The 14,863-nt window shown below is 41.5% G+C and overlaps 1 protein-coding gene across 1 annotated transcript in view; it reads right to left on the minus strand.

The window, feature by feature from the left end:
* The window catches only part of scarf2 (scavenger receptor class F, member 2), a 67,973-nt gene that overhangs the window by 31,129 nt on the left and 21,981 nt on the right, over positions 1-14,863 (minus strand). The window contains exons 9-10 of the mRNA XM_034170901.1: positions 5,497-5,611; positions 5,066-5,163 (exon numbers count right to left, since the gene is read on the minus strand). Coding sequence (XP_034026792.1) covers positions 5,066-5,163; positions 5,497-5,611 — 213 coding nt within the window. The remainder of the gene's footprint in view (positions 1-5,065; positions 5,164-5,496; positions 5,612-14,863) is intronic.

Consider the following 14,863-nt stretch of genomic DNA (forward strand, 5'->3'; position numbering starts at 1 on the left):
AACACTAATACACACATATACACATACACATATACACATACACACATATACACATACACATACACATATACACATACACACATATACACATATACACATATACACATATACACATATATACACATACACATATATATATATATATATATATATATATATATATATATATATATATATATATATATATACACATACACATATACATACATACATATACACACAGTAGTGTTCAGAATAATAGTAGTGCTATGTGACTAAAAAGATTAATCCAGGTTTTGAGTATATTTCTTATCGTTACATGGGAAACAAGGTACCAGTAGATTCACTAGATTCTCACGAATCCAACAAGACCAAGCATTCATGATATGCACACTCTTAAGGCTATGAAATTGGGCTATTAGTAAAAAAAAGTAGAAAAGGGGGTGTTCACAATAATAGTAGCATTTGCTGTTGATGCTACAAACTCAAAACTATTATGTTCAAACTGCTTTTTTTTTAAGCAATCCTGTGAATCACTAAACTAGTATTTAGTTGTATAACCACAGTTTTTCATGATTTCTTCACATCTGGGAGGCATTAATTTTGTTGATTTGGAACCAAGATTTTGCTAGTTTACTAGTGTGCTTGGGGTCATTGTCTTGTTGAAACACCCATTTCAAGGGCATGTCCTCTTCAGCATAAGGCAACATGACCTCTTCAAGTAGTTTGACATATCCAAACTGATCCATGATACCTGGTATGCGATATATAGGCCCAACACCATAGTAGGAGAAACATGCCCATATCATGATGCTTGCACCACCATGCTTCACTGTGAACTGTGGCTTGAATTCAGAGTTTGGGGGTCATCTCACAAACTGTCTGCGGCCCTTGGACCCAAAAAGAACAATTTTACTCTCATCAGTCCACAAAATATTCCTCCATTTCTCTTTAGGCCAGTTGATGTGTTCTTTGGCAAATTGTAACCTCTTCTGCACATGTCTTTTATTTAACAGAGGGACTTTGCGGGGGATTCTTGCAAATAAATTAGCTTCACACAGGCGTCTTCTAACTGTCACAGCACTTACAGGTAACTCCAGACTGTCTTTGATCATCCTGGAGCTGATCAATGGGTGAGCCTTTGCCATACTGGTTATTCTTCTATCCATTTTGATGGTTATTTTCCGTTTTCTTCCACGCGTCTCTGTTTTTTTTGTCCATTTTAAAGCATTGGAGATCATTGTAGATGAACAGCCTATAATTTTTTGCACCTGCGTATAAGTTTTCCCCTCTCCAATCAACTTTTTAATCAAACTAAGCTGTTCTTCTGAACAATGTCTTGAACATCCCATTTTCCTCAGGCTTTCAAAGAGAAAAGCATGTTCAACAGGTGCTGGCTTCATCCTTAAATAGGGGCCACCTGATTCACACCTGTTTGTTCCACAAAACTGACAAACTGACTGAGTGAATGCCACACTACTATTATTGTGAACAACCTCCCTTTTCTACTTTTTTTTTTACTAATAGCCCAATTTCATAGCCTTAAGAGTGTGCATATCATGAATGCTTGGTCTTGTTGGATTTGTGAGGATCTACTGAATCTACTGGTACCTTGTTTCCCATGTAACAATAAGAAATATACTCAAAACCTGGATTAATCTTTTTAGTCACATAGCACTACTATTATTCCGAACACTACTGTATATATGTGTGTGTGTGTGTTTGTGTGGATTAGACATGTTCGACATGTCAAATGTTACAAATCTTTTGGCCCACATGTTGCTCTTGTTCCACTACTAAAATAAAAGGCCTGTGCCAAATTCTATTGTAATCGGACATTGTTTAGGGGTCCCCCACAAAGCAACAATTTTCCCCAAACAAGCAATGTTGTAATTCAGTAATTCCAGTAATATTCTCCTCTGGGTGACCAATCAGCTATCACTTTTTGTGATTGCAAGCCATCACATGTACCTGTAAAAGAAAAATAATGGCATCAGAGTCTTCTCCAGTTACGGTTACGTCGCCTTGCCAGCGGAGGGAGAGAAAAATGTGTCACTCTGGGGGACCTCTTATCTGAGTTCAAATCTGGTCTGAACCTATAAAACCCCAAGTGCAACAAATACAACATGTGGCCCATACTGTATATATATATATATATATATATATATATATATATATATATATATATATATATATATTATATATATATACACACACACACACACACAGGATTTATATAGTTTGTACAATATAAATGACTTCATGCGTGTGCCTCTCTGACTGTATGTGTGTCTGCGACGAAGATGGCACACTCGATGTTGTGGCTTTCTGTGTGCATAAGCTGCTACTCAGCATGCTTCTTAGATGATTCATTACGCCAACTAACTGCACAACAGCCATATGTATTTGTAATAAAATGATCACAAAGGAGCCATTTGGCCATGCTAATGTTGGCTGTTAGCATAGTTAGCGCTATGTGTTGTTAACAACTTTGTATTTATGACGTTTTCAAGACACATGAATGAATAAATTCACCATGAATCACTGCTTACTTTGGTCCTTCCATCAGCCACAGCCTGAAAATAAACTTAAACTGATAAAAAAAAAAATAATAATAATAATAATAATAAAACTTGTTCTCATTCTTTGTGTTTATCAGTGGATCACAAACCAGCTTCAGAGGTGAATACTGCCTCCTACTGTATCAAAATGTGTGGAATCAAAGCAGCAACTATTCTAGTCAATACAATACAGAATGTGAAACAATAAAGTGAAAAATGAAAAAATGAAAACATCCAATAAATATAATCACTAACCCAAATCTTCTATTGCACATTGGAGTCCCATTGTGGGCTGTGTGTGTTTTCCTTGTTGGGAGTAGAATATTTGTTTCACAATTTGAGTTCATGAGCAAAGTATATTGAGACAAATATATTGAAGAACAGATTTGTTATTTTAAGACAGAGAAAAGGGTATCAGATTGGTATTGGCATTGGTAGATATCGAAGGTCCCAGTATCGATATGGTACAACCCCTGGCAAAAATGATGGAATCACCGGCCTCAGAGGATGTTCATTCAGTTGTTTAATTTTGTAGAAAAAAAGCAGATCACAGACATGACACAAAACTAAAGTCATTTCAAATGGCAACTTTCTGGCTTTAAGAAACACTATAAGAAATCAAGAAAAAAAAAAGATTGTGGCAGTCAGTAACGGTTACTTTTTATATCAAGCAGAGGAAAAAAAATATGGAATCACTCAATTCTGAGGAAAAAAATATGGAATCACTCAATTCTGAGGAAAAAATTATGGAATCACCCTGTAAATTTTCATCCCCCAAATTAACACCTGCATCAAATCAGATCTGCTCATTGACATTGACTCTATGCCATGACATTGACCCTATGTGTCTTTTTGCAAGGAATGTTTTTGCAGTTTTTGCTCTATGGCAAGATGCATTATCATCTTGAAAAATGATTTCATCATCCCCAAACATCCTTTCAATTGTCCCAAATATCAACATAAACTTGTGCATTTATTGATGATGTAATGACAGCCATCTCCGCAGTGCCTTTACCTGACATGCAGCCCCATATCATCAATGACTGTGGAAATTTACATGTTCTCTTCAGGCAGTCATCTTTATAAATCTCATTGGAAAGGCACCAAACAAAAGTTCCAGCATCATCACCTTGCCCAATGCAGATTCGAGATTCATCACAGAATATGACTTTCATCCAGTCATCCACAGTCCACAATTGCTTTTCCTTAGCCCATTGTAACCTTGTTTTTTTCTGTTTAGGTGTTAATGATGCCTTTCTGTATGTAAATCCCATTTCCTTTAGGCGGTTTCTTACAGTTCGGTCACAGACGTTGACTCCAGTCTCCTCCCATTCGTTCCTCATTTGTTTTGTTGTACATTTTTCGATTTTTGAGACATATTGCTTTAAGTTTTCTGTCTTGACGCTTTGATGTCTTCCTTGGTCTACCAGTATGTTTGCCTTTAACAACCTTCCCATGTTGTTTGTATTTGGTCCAGAGTTTAGACACAGCTGACTGTGAACAACCAACATCTTTTGCAACACTGCGTGATGATTTACCCTCTTTTAAGAGTTTGATAATCCTCTCCTTTGTTTCAATTGACATCTCTCGTGTTGGAGCCATGATTCATGTCAGTCCACTTGGTGCAACAGCTCTCCAAGGTGTCTTCACTCCTTTTTAGATGCAGACTAACGAGCAGATCTGATATGATGCAGGTGTTAATTTGGGGGATGAAAATTTACAGGGTGATTCCATATTTTTTTCCTCAGAATTGAGTGATTCCATATTTTTTTTCCTCTGCTTGGTCTAAAAAAGTAACCGTTACTGACTGCCACAATCTTTTTTTCTTGATTTCTTATAGTGTTTCTTAAAGCCAGAAAGTTGCCATTTGAAATGACTTTAGTTTTGTGTCATGTCTGTGATCTGCTTTTTTCTACAAAATTAAACAACTGAATGAACATCCTCTGAGGCTGGTGATTCCATAATTTTTGCCAGGGGTTGTAGTATCGGACATGACAAAGTGGCTACCAACTCCTACTGTGTCAGAGTGTGTGGAATCAAAGCAGTAATTATTCTGTCAATACAAAACATGAAATATTAAAATAGAACATGAAATAATCAAAATGTACAATGAATATCTTTACTATTAGGAAAAAGCAGAAGTTTGATTGTTTTAGGACAATCATACAGCACTCCATGAGTGCTGTAGTTCATTTCTAGCCTAAAATCAATGCATTATGCGTTGATTTCAATGGTGTGCCTACATTTTTTCTTCTGCAAAATACTTACAACTTAGTAACTACTGTCCCCCCAGGAAGACATGATACCTCTGCAAGTATTTTAAAAGCAACGAAGGCCACTAAAATGTTAAAAGTCTAACATAGGAACTTTATGTCTGACTTTGAGCTCGAGGCCACCTTAGCTATTATAGAAACAAAAATTTATGGATGTGGAACGTAAATTTGTATTGTACAAGATTATAGAAAAACACAGCAGCCTTTCTGGCAGCACTGCAGCAGGATATGAGAAAGAGTTTTGGGGCTTACCAACTACTTTGGGCAGTTTCTGTCGCCTCAGTGGAATACGGGGAAGTTTAGTGCTGATTCGGTTAAATCGTCCACACAGGATCCGTTTGGCTTTTTTGCTGTTGGTAGAACAGTCGTGATTAGAGAACTGAAAAGGGATGACGCCATGGAAATCCAAATGAATCATAGCAAATAGGCATATTAAAGCTGCCACCGAGTCTCATCTACTGAGGCTTTGGGGGATTCTCATATTGCAACTCCCGCTGTAATGTCAATATATATAAAAGTGTTTGAAAATATAATCCACATGCATTTATTCATTTAACAACCCAGCTGTTGTGTAAGACAGAAAAGACTTTCCCACATGGTTAAAAACACAACAAGTTGCCCACCCACAAATGAAGCCCCTACAGGGAGGGAGCCGTGGTGTAAGTCGCCAATCTGTCACTCACTTGTGGTCGTCTTTGTGTCGACACAGGCAGCAGCAGCACAGCAGGGAGAGGAGGACGATCAGCAAAAAAGAGACCAGGCTTCCAGCTGCGATTACACCCATCCGCTGGTTCGGTTCTGAAAGACACAATGAACTCTTAAGCTCAGGCCTCAACGGTACAACTCCAAAAATTACAGTGTGAAAATCTGACCATCCAATATTTCCGAATATCATTGGAAGTGTATTTTAATATCATCTCTCGTCACTTTGTGCATCTGAAAAGCGGTGTGTGTGTGTGTGTGGGGGGGGACTGGATGAAGACTGGATGAATTTCCTTCAACCTTGGTGGGAATATTAGTTGGATAGCTATCTAGACGTGATTAAATTTTGGTGTACTTTGGTCAAAGGTCAAAGAAAATGTGGTACCAAAACCCGTTTTTGTATATCTCAACACCCAAGAAGCCTATGTTTTCAATTCAATTTATTTTCATTTATGTAGCGCCAAATCACAAAAAACTTGCCTCAAGGCGCTTCACACAAGTAAGGTCTAACCTTACCAACCCCCAGAGCAAGCACACAGGTGACAGTGGTAAGGAAAAACTCTCTCTGAGGAAGAAACCTCAAACAGACCAGACTCAAAGGGGTGACCCACTGCTTGGGTCATGCTAGCGACAGAAATTACAAAACAATTCACAAAACAATACAGAGGAAATGTTGCCGGTGCGCAGGACAGCAGGGTTACAGAAACAGACACCACACCCATCTATGCTGAATCCATATTGCTGTTTACAAAGTATTTGGTGTTTAGTCATGAAATCAAACACTCTTTATGCAGATACCTTTCCCAAAATTTAAGAAAATTGTGGTAACAATAAGATTAGCTTGAAGACATGTCTGTCACCAGATTTTAAACAGTAGTATCACTGTAGCTGTGTTCATCCCTGAAAACAATCTCCCCATCAGCAGCAACAGATCACACGTATAATCACAGATTTGACAGTGCAATCAATGATAACAGCAATTATTGATTTCTGATTAGGCAACAAGGTGGCTTAGTGGTTAGCACTGTTGCCTCACAGCGAGAAGGTAATGGGATCGATTCCCACCTGTGGCCTTTCTGTGTGGAGTTTGCATGTTCTCCCCATGTTTGCGTGGGTTCTCTCCGGGTGCTCCGGCTTCCTCTCACATCCAAAGACACGCTAGGTGGACTGGAAATTTTAAATCGTCCGTAGTTGTGCGTGCAGGTTTGAATGTGATTGTTTGTCTATATGTGGCCCTGCAACAGACTGGCGTCCTGTCCAGGGTGTACCCCGCCTTACGCTCTATGTCTTCTGGGATAGGCTCCAACCCCCCGCGACCCTTAATTGGAGTAAGCGGTTGAAGATGGTGAGTGAGTGATTTCTGATTAATCCATATTTTCGCAGCAGGAGGGTGAAAGGCAAAGCCTGCCCTACCCATCAGCACATTTTAAGCCCCAGGAGCATAACTCGCTCCAGGGGGTGTGGTTAATACACTGAGCTCTGACGCATAATGTTAGCAATTTCAGTTGAAAGCAAAATAACAACATTGCTGATGACTACTGTCTAGAACATAAGTCTCGGCCAAGCATGCAAGGCCGTTCCACGCAAACAAAGCACTGTTTAGCTGTCGGTTTTATATGAGGGCATGAAAATAAAGCATTATGAAACATAGGCATTTGTAAGATTTCCTAAACATCTGCAAGATTTCCTTTACACCTAGACGGATTAAACTTGAGGGGGGAAATTGCTTGGATCGATATCTAGAGGTAATCAGATCAGTTTTTGATGTGCATGGGAATGGGGTTAGGAGGAGATGTATGCATTCTGGTTGGGACTTTGTGTAAGTCAAATTCAGAATATTAAATAAACATTAAATGTTTTCAGAGAAACAAACATGAAACAGGATTTATAAATGACTGATTTAAGGTTTATTTGCATTTCATATTTTCAACTCTTTAAAAATGCATTTCTGCAATTGATTAGAGTGAGGGATTTTTTTTGTGCCATTTTTATGGATGCGACAGCTCCCATAACAGAGACTGTGGTGTTGCATCACTAACGGGTTTTACATAATTACTTGATATATGAAACATCTGTGAGGAAATGAGGTGGCAACATGGTGAAAATCATTATGAATTAAGTCATCATTAATCTTATCTAGTCCGAGAAGAGACCACTTATGCTTTCACTGATGATTTCCTGCTGGCAGCTTCCTTCCCTTGCACGCCAATTTCACACACGCCCCCCAGCACAAGTCACTCTTGATTTATTAGCACCCCCTCTCTCATGAAGTGAGGAAAAAAGTAAAAGCTGCTCTTCTAAATTATTGCATTATGTACGTATGGTCAGGATTAGGTGAGGACAGAGGACAGTCTGAGCCATAATTTCTGACACGTTACTGTTAAATTCTAATATGAAGTTACATAACATGTTTCTGTTGGTCACATGACCTTTGACTTTGTGTAATGTTGAAAGGTCAAACTGAATAAGAATAAATATGTCAAGGATGGTTGAAGATGTAAACGCATGCATATGTCTTTTAATTCTGTATGTCCATGTTTGCGTGAGAGAAGAAACACAGTGAAAGGGTTTCAATCCAATTTGGACAAAAGTTGGACATTCTAAATATCCTCTATATGTGCATAGGCATTGGCTAAAATTTGACCTTTGCTTCTGACCTTGACTTTTAACAGATTTTTTTCAAAATCAAACCAGATTAAAACTCTTTGAATGATGTTTTATAATGATAATACCCCCACACGAGTTACTGAGTGTTGGTATAATAAGTGTGTAACAGGTCAGGCACGCTAACACTGTGACTACTGTGTTATTAACGTTTTTCTATCACATCGCACCAAGCCGCTGCTGCCAAACTCGCCCATCAGACAAAATATTTCACATACTTGTACTCTATTCAGTGATATTTTGTCCACCTGCTTCCACATGACCTCGTCTTTCCAGACTGTACACGTTTTACCTCCACACACACTTTCTCCCTACCAAGTTCTTTTTCCTCTTTATTTTTCATCATCCACCTCTACTTCATCTTCCTTCCTCTTTCTGTGCCTGCAAAGGAATGGAGCCAACAAACACAGCCATAAAAAGGACATTGGTCTGGGAACACTATCAGGGCCCCACTGTGTTAACTCTCCCTCTGCACACACTGACCCCAATACACTTGTTTGTTCACTGTGTGCAGGCAGTGTTTAGACACTGAATTCCGAAGTATCATTTGTGACATTTTGGACAAACATTCACACGAGAAGTGGGCAATGTCAACTTAATTAGAAATATCACCACGTCTATATTAAAATATTGTGGTGGGCAACAAAATCAGGGCAGGTGGGGTGTACTTTAACCCTCTTTAAAATGTTTACTCATGAATGAAGTAATGACTTAATTACTATCTATTTGCTTATAAACTATTAGTCTACTAATGTACCAATTTTCTGTAATGGGCCGAATAACAGTGCACGAGGGATGTTCCAATCCAACTGCAATGATCAGAATCTTGGCCACATTTTTTGAGTGATGGGTATCAGGAAAATTAAACACAAGTCCTAAATCACTCCATGTTCCATCTCCCCCTGCTTCATAAGCTGCAGCTCAATGGCACTAACAGCCAGGGCCGGCCCAGCCTATAGGCAGTATAGACAATTGCTAAGGTCGCTATCCATCCAAGAGGGGGTGCCACAAATAAGGAAATAAAAAATAAAGTCAACCTTCACTGTTCTTATATTAAAACTTGTCAACACAATTCCTTGTTAGTATAAAATAAACAGCCCAAAACCTATTAAGTAATAATAAAGACAATAGTGTGGCTAGCTGCAGGGAAGCACAAAGAGCAAGTTAGCACTTTCATCTCTTCTGCCAAAAGGAAGCATAATTATCTTTGCACACAACAAAACAGAGACAATGGGGGAAGTCATCAAATACAATACACTTACACTTATGGTATTAACAATATGACACCAAACTGACTAAACCAATTTTTCTACAAAACACAACAAATCAACAACACTAACAACACTGTTAAGCCAACATGAACCACAATAACAACATTTAAACTCCCATAATGCATTGCAGCACAATTTACATGCGTAGAGACAGGCCAATAGTTTTCCTTGTTGCCGCCCCCTCTAAAGTGTGATGAGCTTTTCCGTGTTATTACGTCATTCCGACATAACAATTTCAAACAGCCCAAACTGTGTGGTGCCCAGGGGAGAAAAAAAAAAAGAACAGAAGAGGAGAGAAAAACAGGTCCAATATAAAGGTAAAGTAAAACTAATGAAGAGATCAGCAGGCTGATCACTAAGACTGTAATTTGTTGTGCTGCAATGCATTATGGGTGTTCGGTACCATAAGTGTAACATGTAGTGTGTTTTTTGACTTCCACCATTGTCTCTGTCTTGTTATGTGAAAAGATAAGAGCACTTCCTTGTGGCAGAGTGTGGAAAAGCCAAAAGCGTTGGTCTTTGTTTTTATATATGCAGCTAGCCACAATAATATGATGAATTATTTTTGGGGGTGCCATTAAATATTTTGCCAAGGGCGCCAAATTGGTTAGAGCCAGCACTGCTAACAGCTACTTCTATATCAGTGCATGCTGCTAGCTTACCATAGTGTTGGAAATTCCGTCTCATCATCTTCTTCCTTCCCCCTGCTCAAACATACCAGATATTCCTGTGCTGTTCTGTTTGAGAGTGGGCAGAGCTGAATTGCATGCATGTGCACGCACAGAGTAGACAGCCTGTTTTCACGTATTTGGAGTGTCCGTCAGAAATTAAAACTAGTCAGCCTGGACACTGAATGAGTTTTAAACCCCACCATTGCTGCTTGCTCCCTCTCCCCTCTCCTGCTCTCTCACTATCCCTCACAGAGTGACTGCTGTACACACTGGTAAGAAGAACAGTGTCACAGTGCACAGTTTAGGGCCCCTTCACACATAGTACAAATAAGTATAAGTCAGGTGAGTCATGGCAGAACAGCTCTTATGAGTGAACCACGAAAACATTGAGCCTACAGGCAGGCGTGCACGATCCCGCTGCGACGTGTCATGCATGCGACAGTGTCACGCCAGCAGGAACACAGTGCGAGCAGCTGGGATGTGTTTCACAACATCGCACTGCTGATGTGGAGAAAAATAAATAAAAACCAGATGTGTAATTAGTGAATATCACTGGGCTGATAGAAATAATACATAAAAGGGAAGATAATACAGAACCCCGCTGTTAAATAAGCCTGGTTAAATAAAAAATAAATGCCACTCACGGGATTCGAACCTGTAAGCTCTGATTACCACTCTACCACTGCGCTACAATCACTGTCTTATAACAGGAGCATGAAATGGTTAAAATCGACAAGCAGATAAATGTATTTTTTTAAAAAGAGAAAAAAAAAACAGGATAACTAACCAAATGGCATTTGTTACGGCATATTTCTGCTGATATGTGACTGAAAGTGGCGTATTTGTCACACTGTTGGCTTCTCATATGGTCCTGCGGCACGCCGCTCACAGGACACACATGTCCTATCAGACAGACGTGACATTTAGATCGCCTGCTGCATGTCCACATGAACTGATGTACCATTCCAGCTGGAACAGCCTGTCAATGTGCGAGCTCTCTAGCCTGTCGCAAAAGCGATATATGTTTTTATGAATTTCCATGTGAGGAGAGCAAGCAGAGACACGCCTCATGGAGGAATGTTGTAAGTTCATGTCCTTCTAAACACAGTAGGTGTTCTCCAGCTGGGATGTCCAGGAGCACAGATCGCACCCCCCTGTCTGTTCGGTGCCCAGACCAACGTGTCACTCTTTGTGTTATGTGGTCAGGCACCTCCCCGTGCTGTGCGCTCAGACCTCGCTGTCCGGCTCCCATGTGATCAGATCTGTACATACATATCAGCATTTTATGTATGTGCTCCCCCCCACTCCCAATGACACATGTGGCATGCCGGGGGGCGACACACATGCACATGTGTGAGACACGTGCACCACGTGTGTTGCTTTCACGCCAAACTCGTGGGGGCACTTAGACAAATTCACATCAGATCACGCTCAGATTACGTTTTTCTGTACCCATGAAAATTGGATGGCAACTTGTGTGCTGATGTTCATAGCTTCTCCCCATTTGTACACTCTTGAGTCGAGGCTCCTTAAAGTACACATCCCTAGTAAGCAAACCAATATACATTTACAAGGCAATGTAACAATTCACTGATTTCAATCAGAAGTTGGTTTTAAAGTAAATGCCATGACTACATCAATTTGCACAGCCAAGGATAGATCTAAATTCACCATGAACCAGTCGCTGGTCAAATTTTAATGTTATGAAACAGTTGAGTGAAACTCGTTTTCTGGTAATTCTGTGATTTCCATCTCCGTAAATTTTCAAAGATCAGCATGAGACTCTCAAGGGTTCTGAGTGAGAAAGTCCATTTAAGCCCTTGATAAATGTCCATTTTTATCCCCAATGCTGCTGCACAATTGTGTCGATTCTGGCTGATGTACCACTTACTGCCTTGTCTCTGCTGCACAACAGAAATCATAACATCAGAAAAAGCATATGAAATTTCAGCACACTTAAATACACTCTATAAAAGGAACTGCTGTCTCAATGAGGAAAAATTTATGTAACAATTTCCATAGATTTTTTAAAGCTATTTCAACTCAGTTATTTAAACTTTTAACTGAGTTAGTGCCACAAGATCTCTAGTTAAGTTGAAATAACCTTAGTTAACTTGAAATAACTTTAAAAAAAATCTTTTTTTCTCCTTGAGACAGTGGTTAATTTTTTAGGGTGTATCCATCTTATTCCTAGCCCCCATGAGGCCTTGCATGAATTATGGGTGAGACTTCAGGTATGAACCAGAACTGACGTTTGTTTACATGCTAAATGTTCACGCGAATGTCAGATGGGTGGCAGTGAAAGTTGAGGGCCTCAGCAGACCAGACCTGGGCAGCAGAGGCTATCTCTGAGGGTGTGGAATGTGACCTTGCTGTGGGGGAAGGAGCCGGAGCTTGTGTGGGAGGTGGAGCGATACCAGTTAGATCTGGTGGGCCTCGCCTCCACGTACAGCCTCAGCTCCGGAACCACTCTCCTAGATAGGGGTTGGAACTTATTCTTGTCTGGAGTTGCCCAGGGTATTGGAGTTTACATTGGAGTTTACCCTGGGAAATGAGAAACTCTGACTGTTTGTGTGTCTGCACCGACCAGCAGTTTGGAGTATTCGGCCTTCTTGGAGTCCCTGAATGGAGTCCTGTATGGGGCTCTGGGGGGGACTCCATTGTTCTGCTGGGGGACTTCAGCGCACACATGGGCAATGACAGAGATACCTGGAGAGGCATGATTGGGAGGAACAGCCTCCCCAATCTAAACCCAAATGGTTGCTTGTTAAGTATACATGGTACCAGAGCACTCTAGGCCAAAGAGCAATGATCCATTTTGTGATCGTATCATGTGATCTGAGGGTGCATGTTCTGGACACTCGGATGAAGAGGGGGCAGAGCTGTCAACTGACACCATCTGGTGGTGAGTTGGATCAGAGGATGAGGAAGATTTTGGACAGACCTGGTAAGCCCAAACAGTACGGGTAAACTGAGAATGTCTGTTCGACAGATCTTCAACTCACACCTCCAGCGGAGCTTTTCTAGCATCCCTGTGGAGGTTGGGGCATTGAACCAGAATGGGCAATGTTCAAAGCTTCTATTGCTGAAGCTGCAGTGGGGAGGTGTGGCCTGAAGGTCTTAGGTGCCTCAAAGGGCAGCAATCCTCGAACACCGTGGTGGACATGGTGTTCAAGGGTTGCCTTCTTCAGTTGGACAGTCAGGGAAGCCTTCCGACTGAATAAGGAGTCTTTCCAGGATGTGTTATCTCAAAGGACTCTGGAGGCAGTTGCAAGGTACTGACAGGCCCGAAGGCCAGCAGCCTCTGTTGTGAGGGAGGCAAAGCAGTGGGTATGGGAGGCGTTTGGAGCAACCAGGACTTTCGGTAGGCACTAAGGTGCTTCTGGCGGACCATGAGGCACCTCAAGAGGGGAAAACGGGGAACCATACAAGCTGTCTACAGTAAGGATGGGACTCTGTTGACCTCAACTGAGGATGTAATCCAGCACTGGAAGGAACACTTTGAGGAACTCCTGCATCAGACCAGAGCTCCCTCTATAGTAGGAGCAGAACTGGAAGCTGATGGAGGATTTTCATCAATTCCCCAATGGAAGTCAGATTGGTCTAGAAATGCTGAAGGCTCTGGGTCTGGAGGAATTGTCTTGCATGAAACATCTCTTCACCATTACGTTGAGGTCTGGGACAGTGCCTAAGGAGTGCCAAACTGGGGTGGTGGTCCCCATATTTAAAAAGGGGGGACCAGAGAGTGTGTGCCAACTCCAGGGGCATCACACTACTCAGCTTCCCTGGTAAAGTCTACTCCAGGGTGCTGGAAAGGAGAGTTCAGCCAATAGTCGAACCTCTGATTGAAGAGGAATAATGTAGGTTCCATCCTGGTTGTGGAACAACTGACCAGCTCTTCATTCTCACAAGGATCCTGGAGGGTATCTGGGAGTATGCCCATCCAGTCTACATGTGTTTTGTGGACTTGGAGAAGGCATGTGATTGGGTACCCCGGGAGATACTGTGGAAGGTGCTGCAGGAGTATGGAGTGAGGGGGTCCCTTCTCAGGGCCATCTGATCTCTGTACTCACAAAGTGAGAGCTGTGTTTGGGTGCTCAGCAGTAAGTCGGACTCTTTTCCGGTGGGGGTTGGCCTCCGCCAGGGCTGTGCCTTGTCACCAACCCTGACTGTGATATTCATGGACAGGATAATGAGCCGTAGTTGTGGGAAGGAGGGTTTCCAGTTTGGTGGGCACAGGGTCTCATCACTGCTTTTTGCAGATGATGTGGTCCTGCTGGCTTCACTGACCTCCAACCCTCACTGGATCGGTTCATAGCTGAGTGTGAAGCGGCTGGGATGAGGATCAGCACCTCTAAATCTGAGACCATGGTTCTCAGCAGGAAACCAATGGATTGCCTACTACAGGTAGGGAATATGGCCTTGCCCCAAGTGAAGGAGTTCAAATACCTTGGGGTCTTGTTCACGAGTTAGGGGACAATGGAGCATGAGATTTGCCGGAGAATTGGTGCAACAGGGGTGGTGTTGCATTCACTTTACCGTACTGTTGTGAGGAAAAGGGAGCTGAGCCAAAATATAGCCCTCAGAGATAGGGTGAGATGTTCCATCATCCGTTTGGAGCACGGAGTAGAGCCACTGCTCCTTCGTGTTGAAAGGAGCCAGCTGAGGTGGTTCAGGCGTCTGAAAAGGATGCCCCCTGGGCACCTCCCTAGGGAGGTGTTCCTGGCATGCCCATCTGGGAG

This window comes from Thalassophryne amazonica, chromosome 5 (assembly GCF_902500255.1).
Source record: "Thalassophryne amazonica chromosome 5, fThaAma1.1, whole genome shotgun sequence".
Lineage (NCBI taxonomy): Eukaryota > Metazoa > Chordata > Actinopteri > Batrachoidiformes > Batrachoididae > Thalassophryne > Thalassophryne amazonica.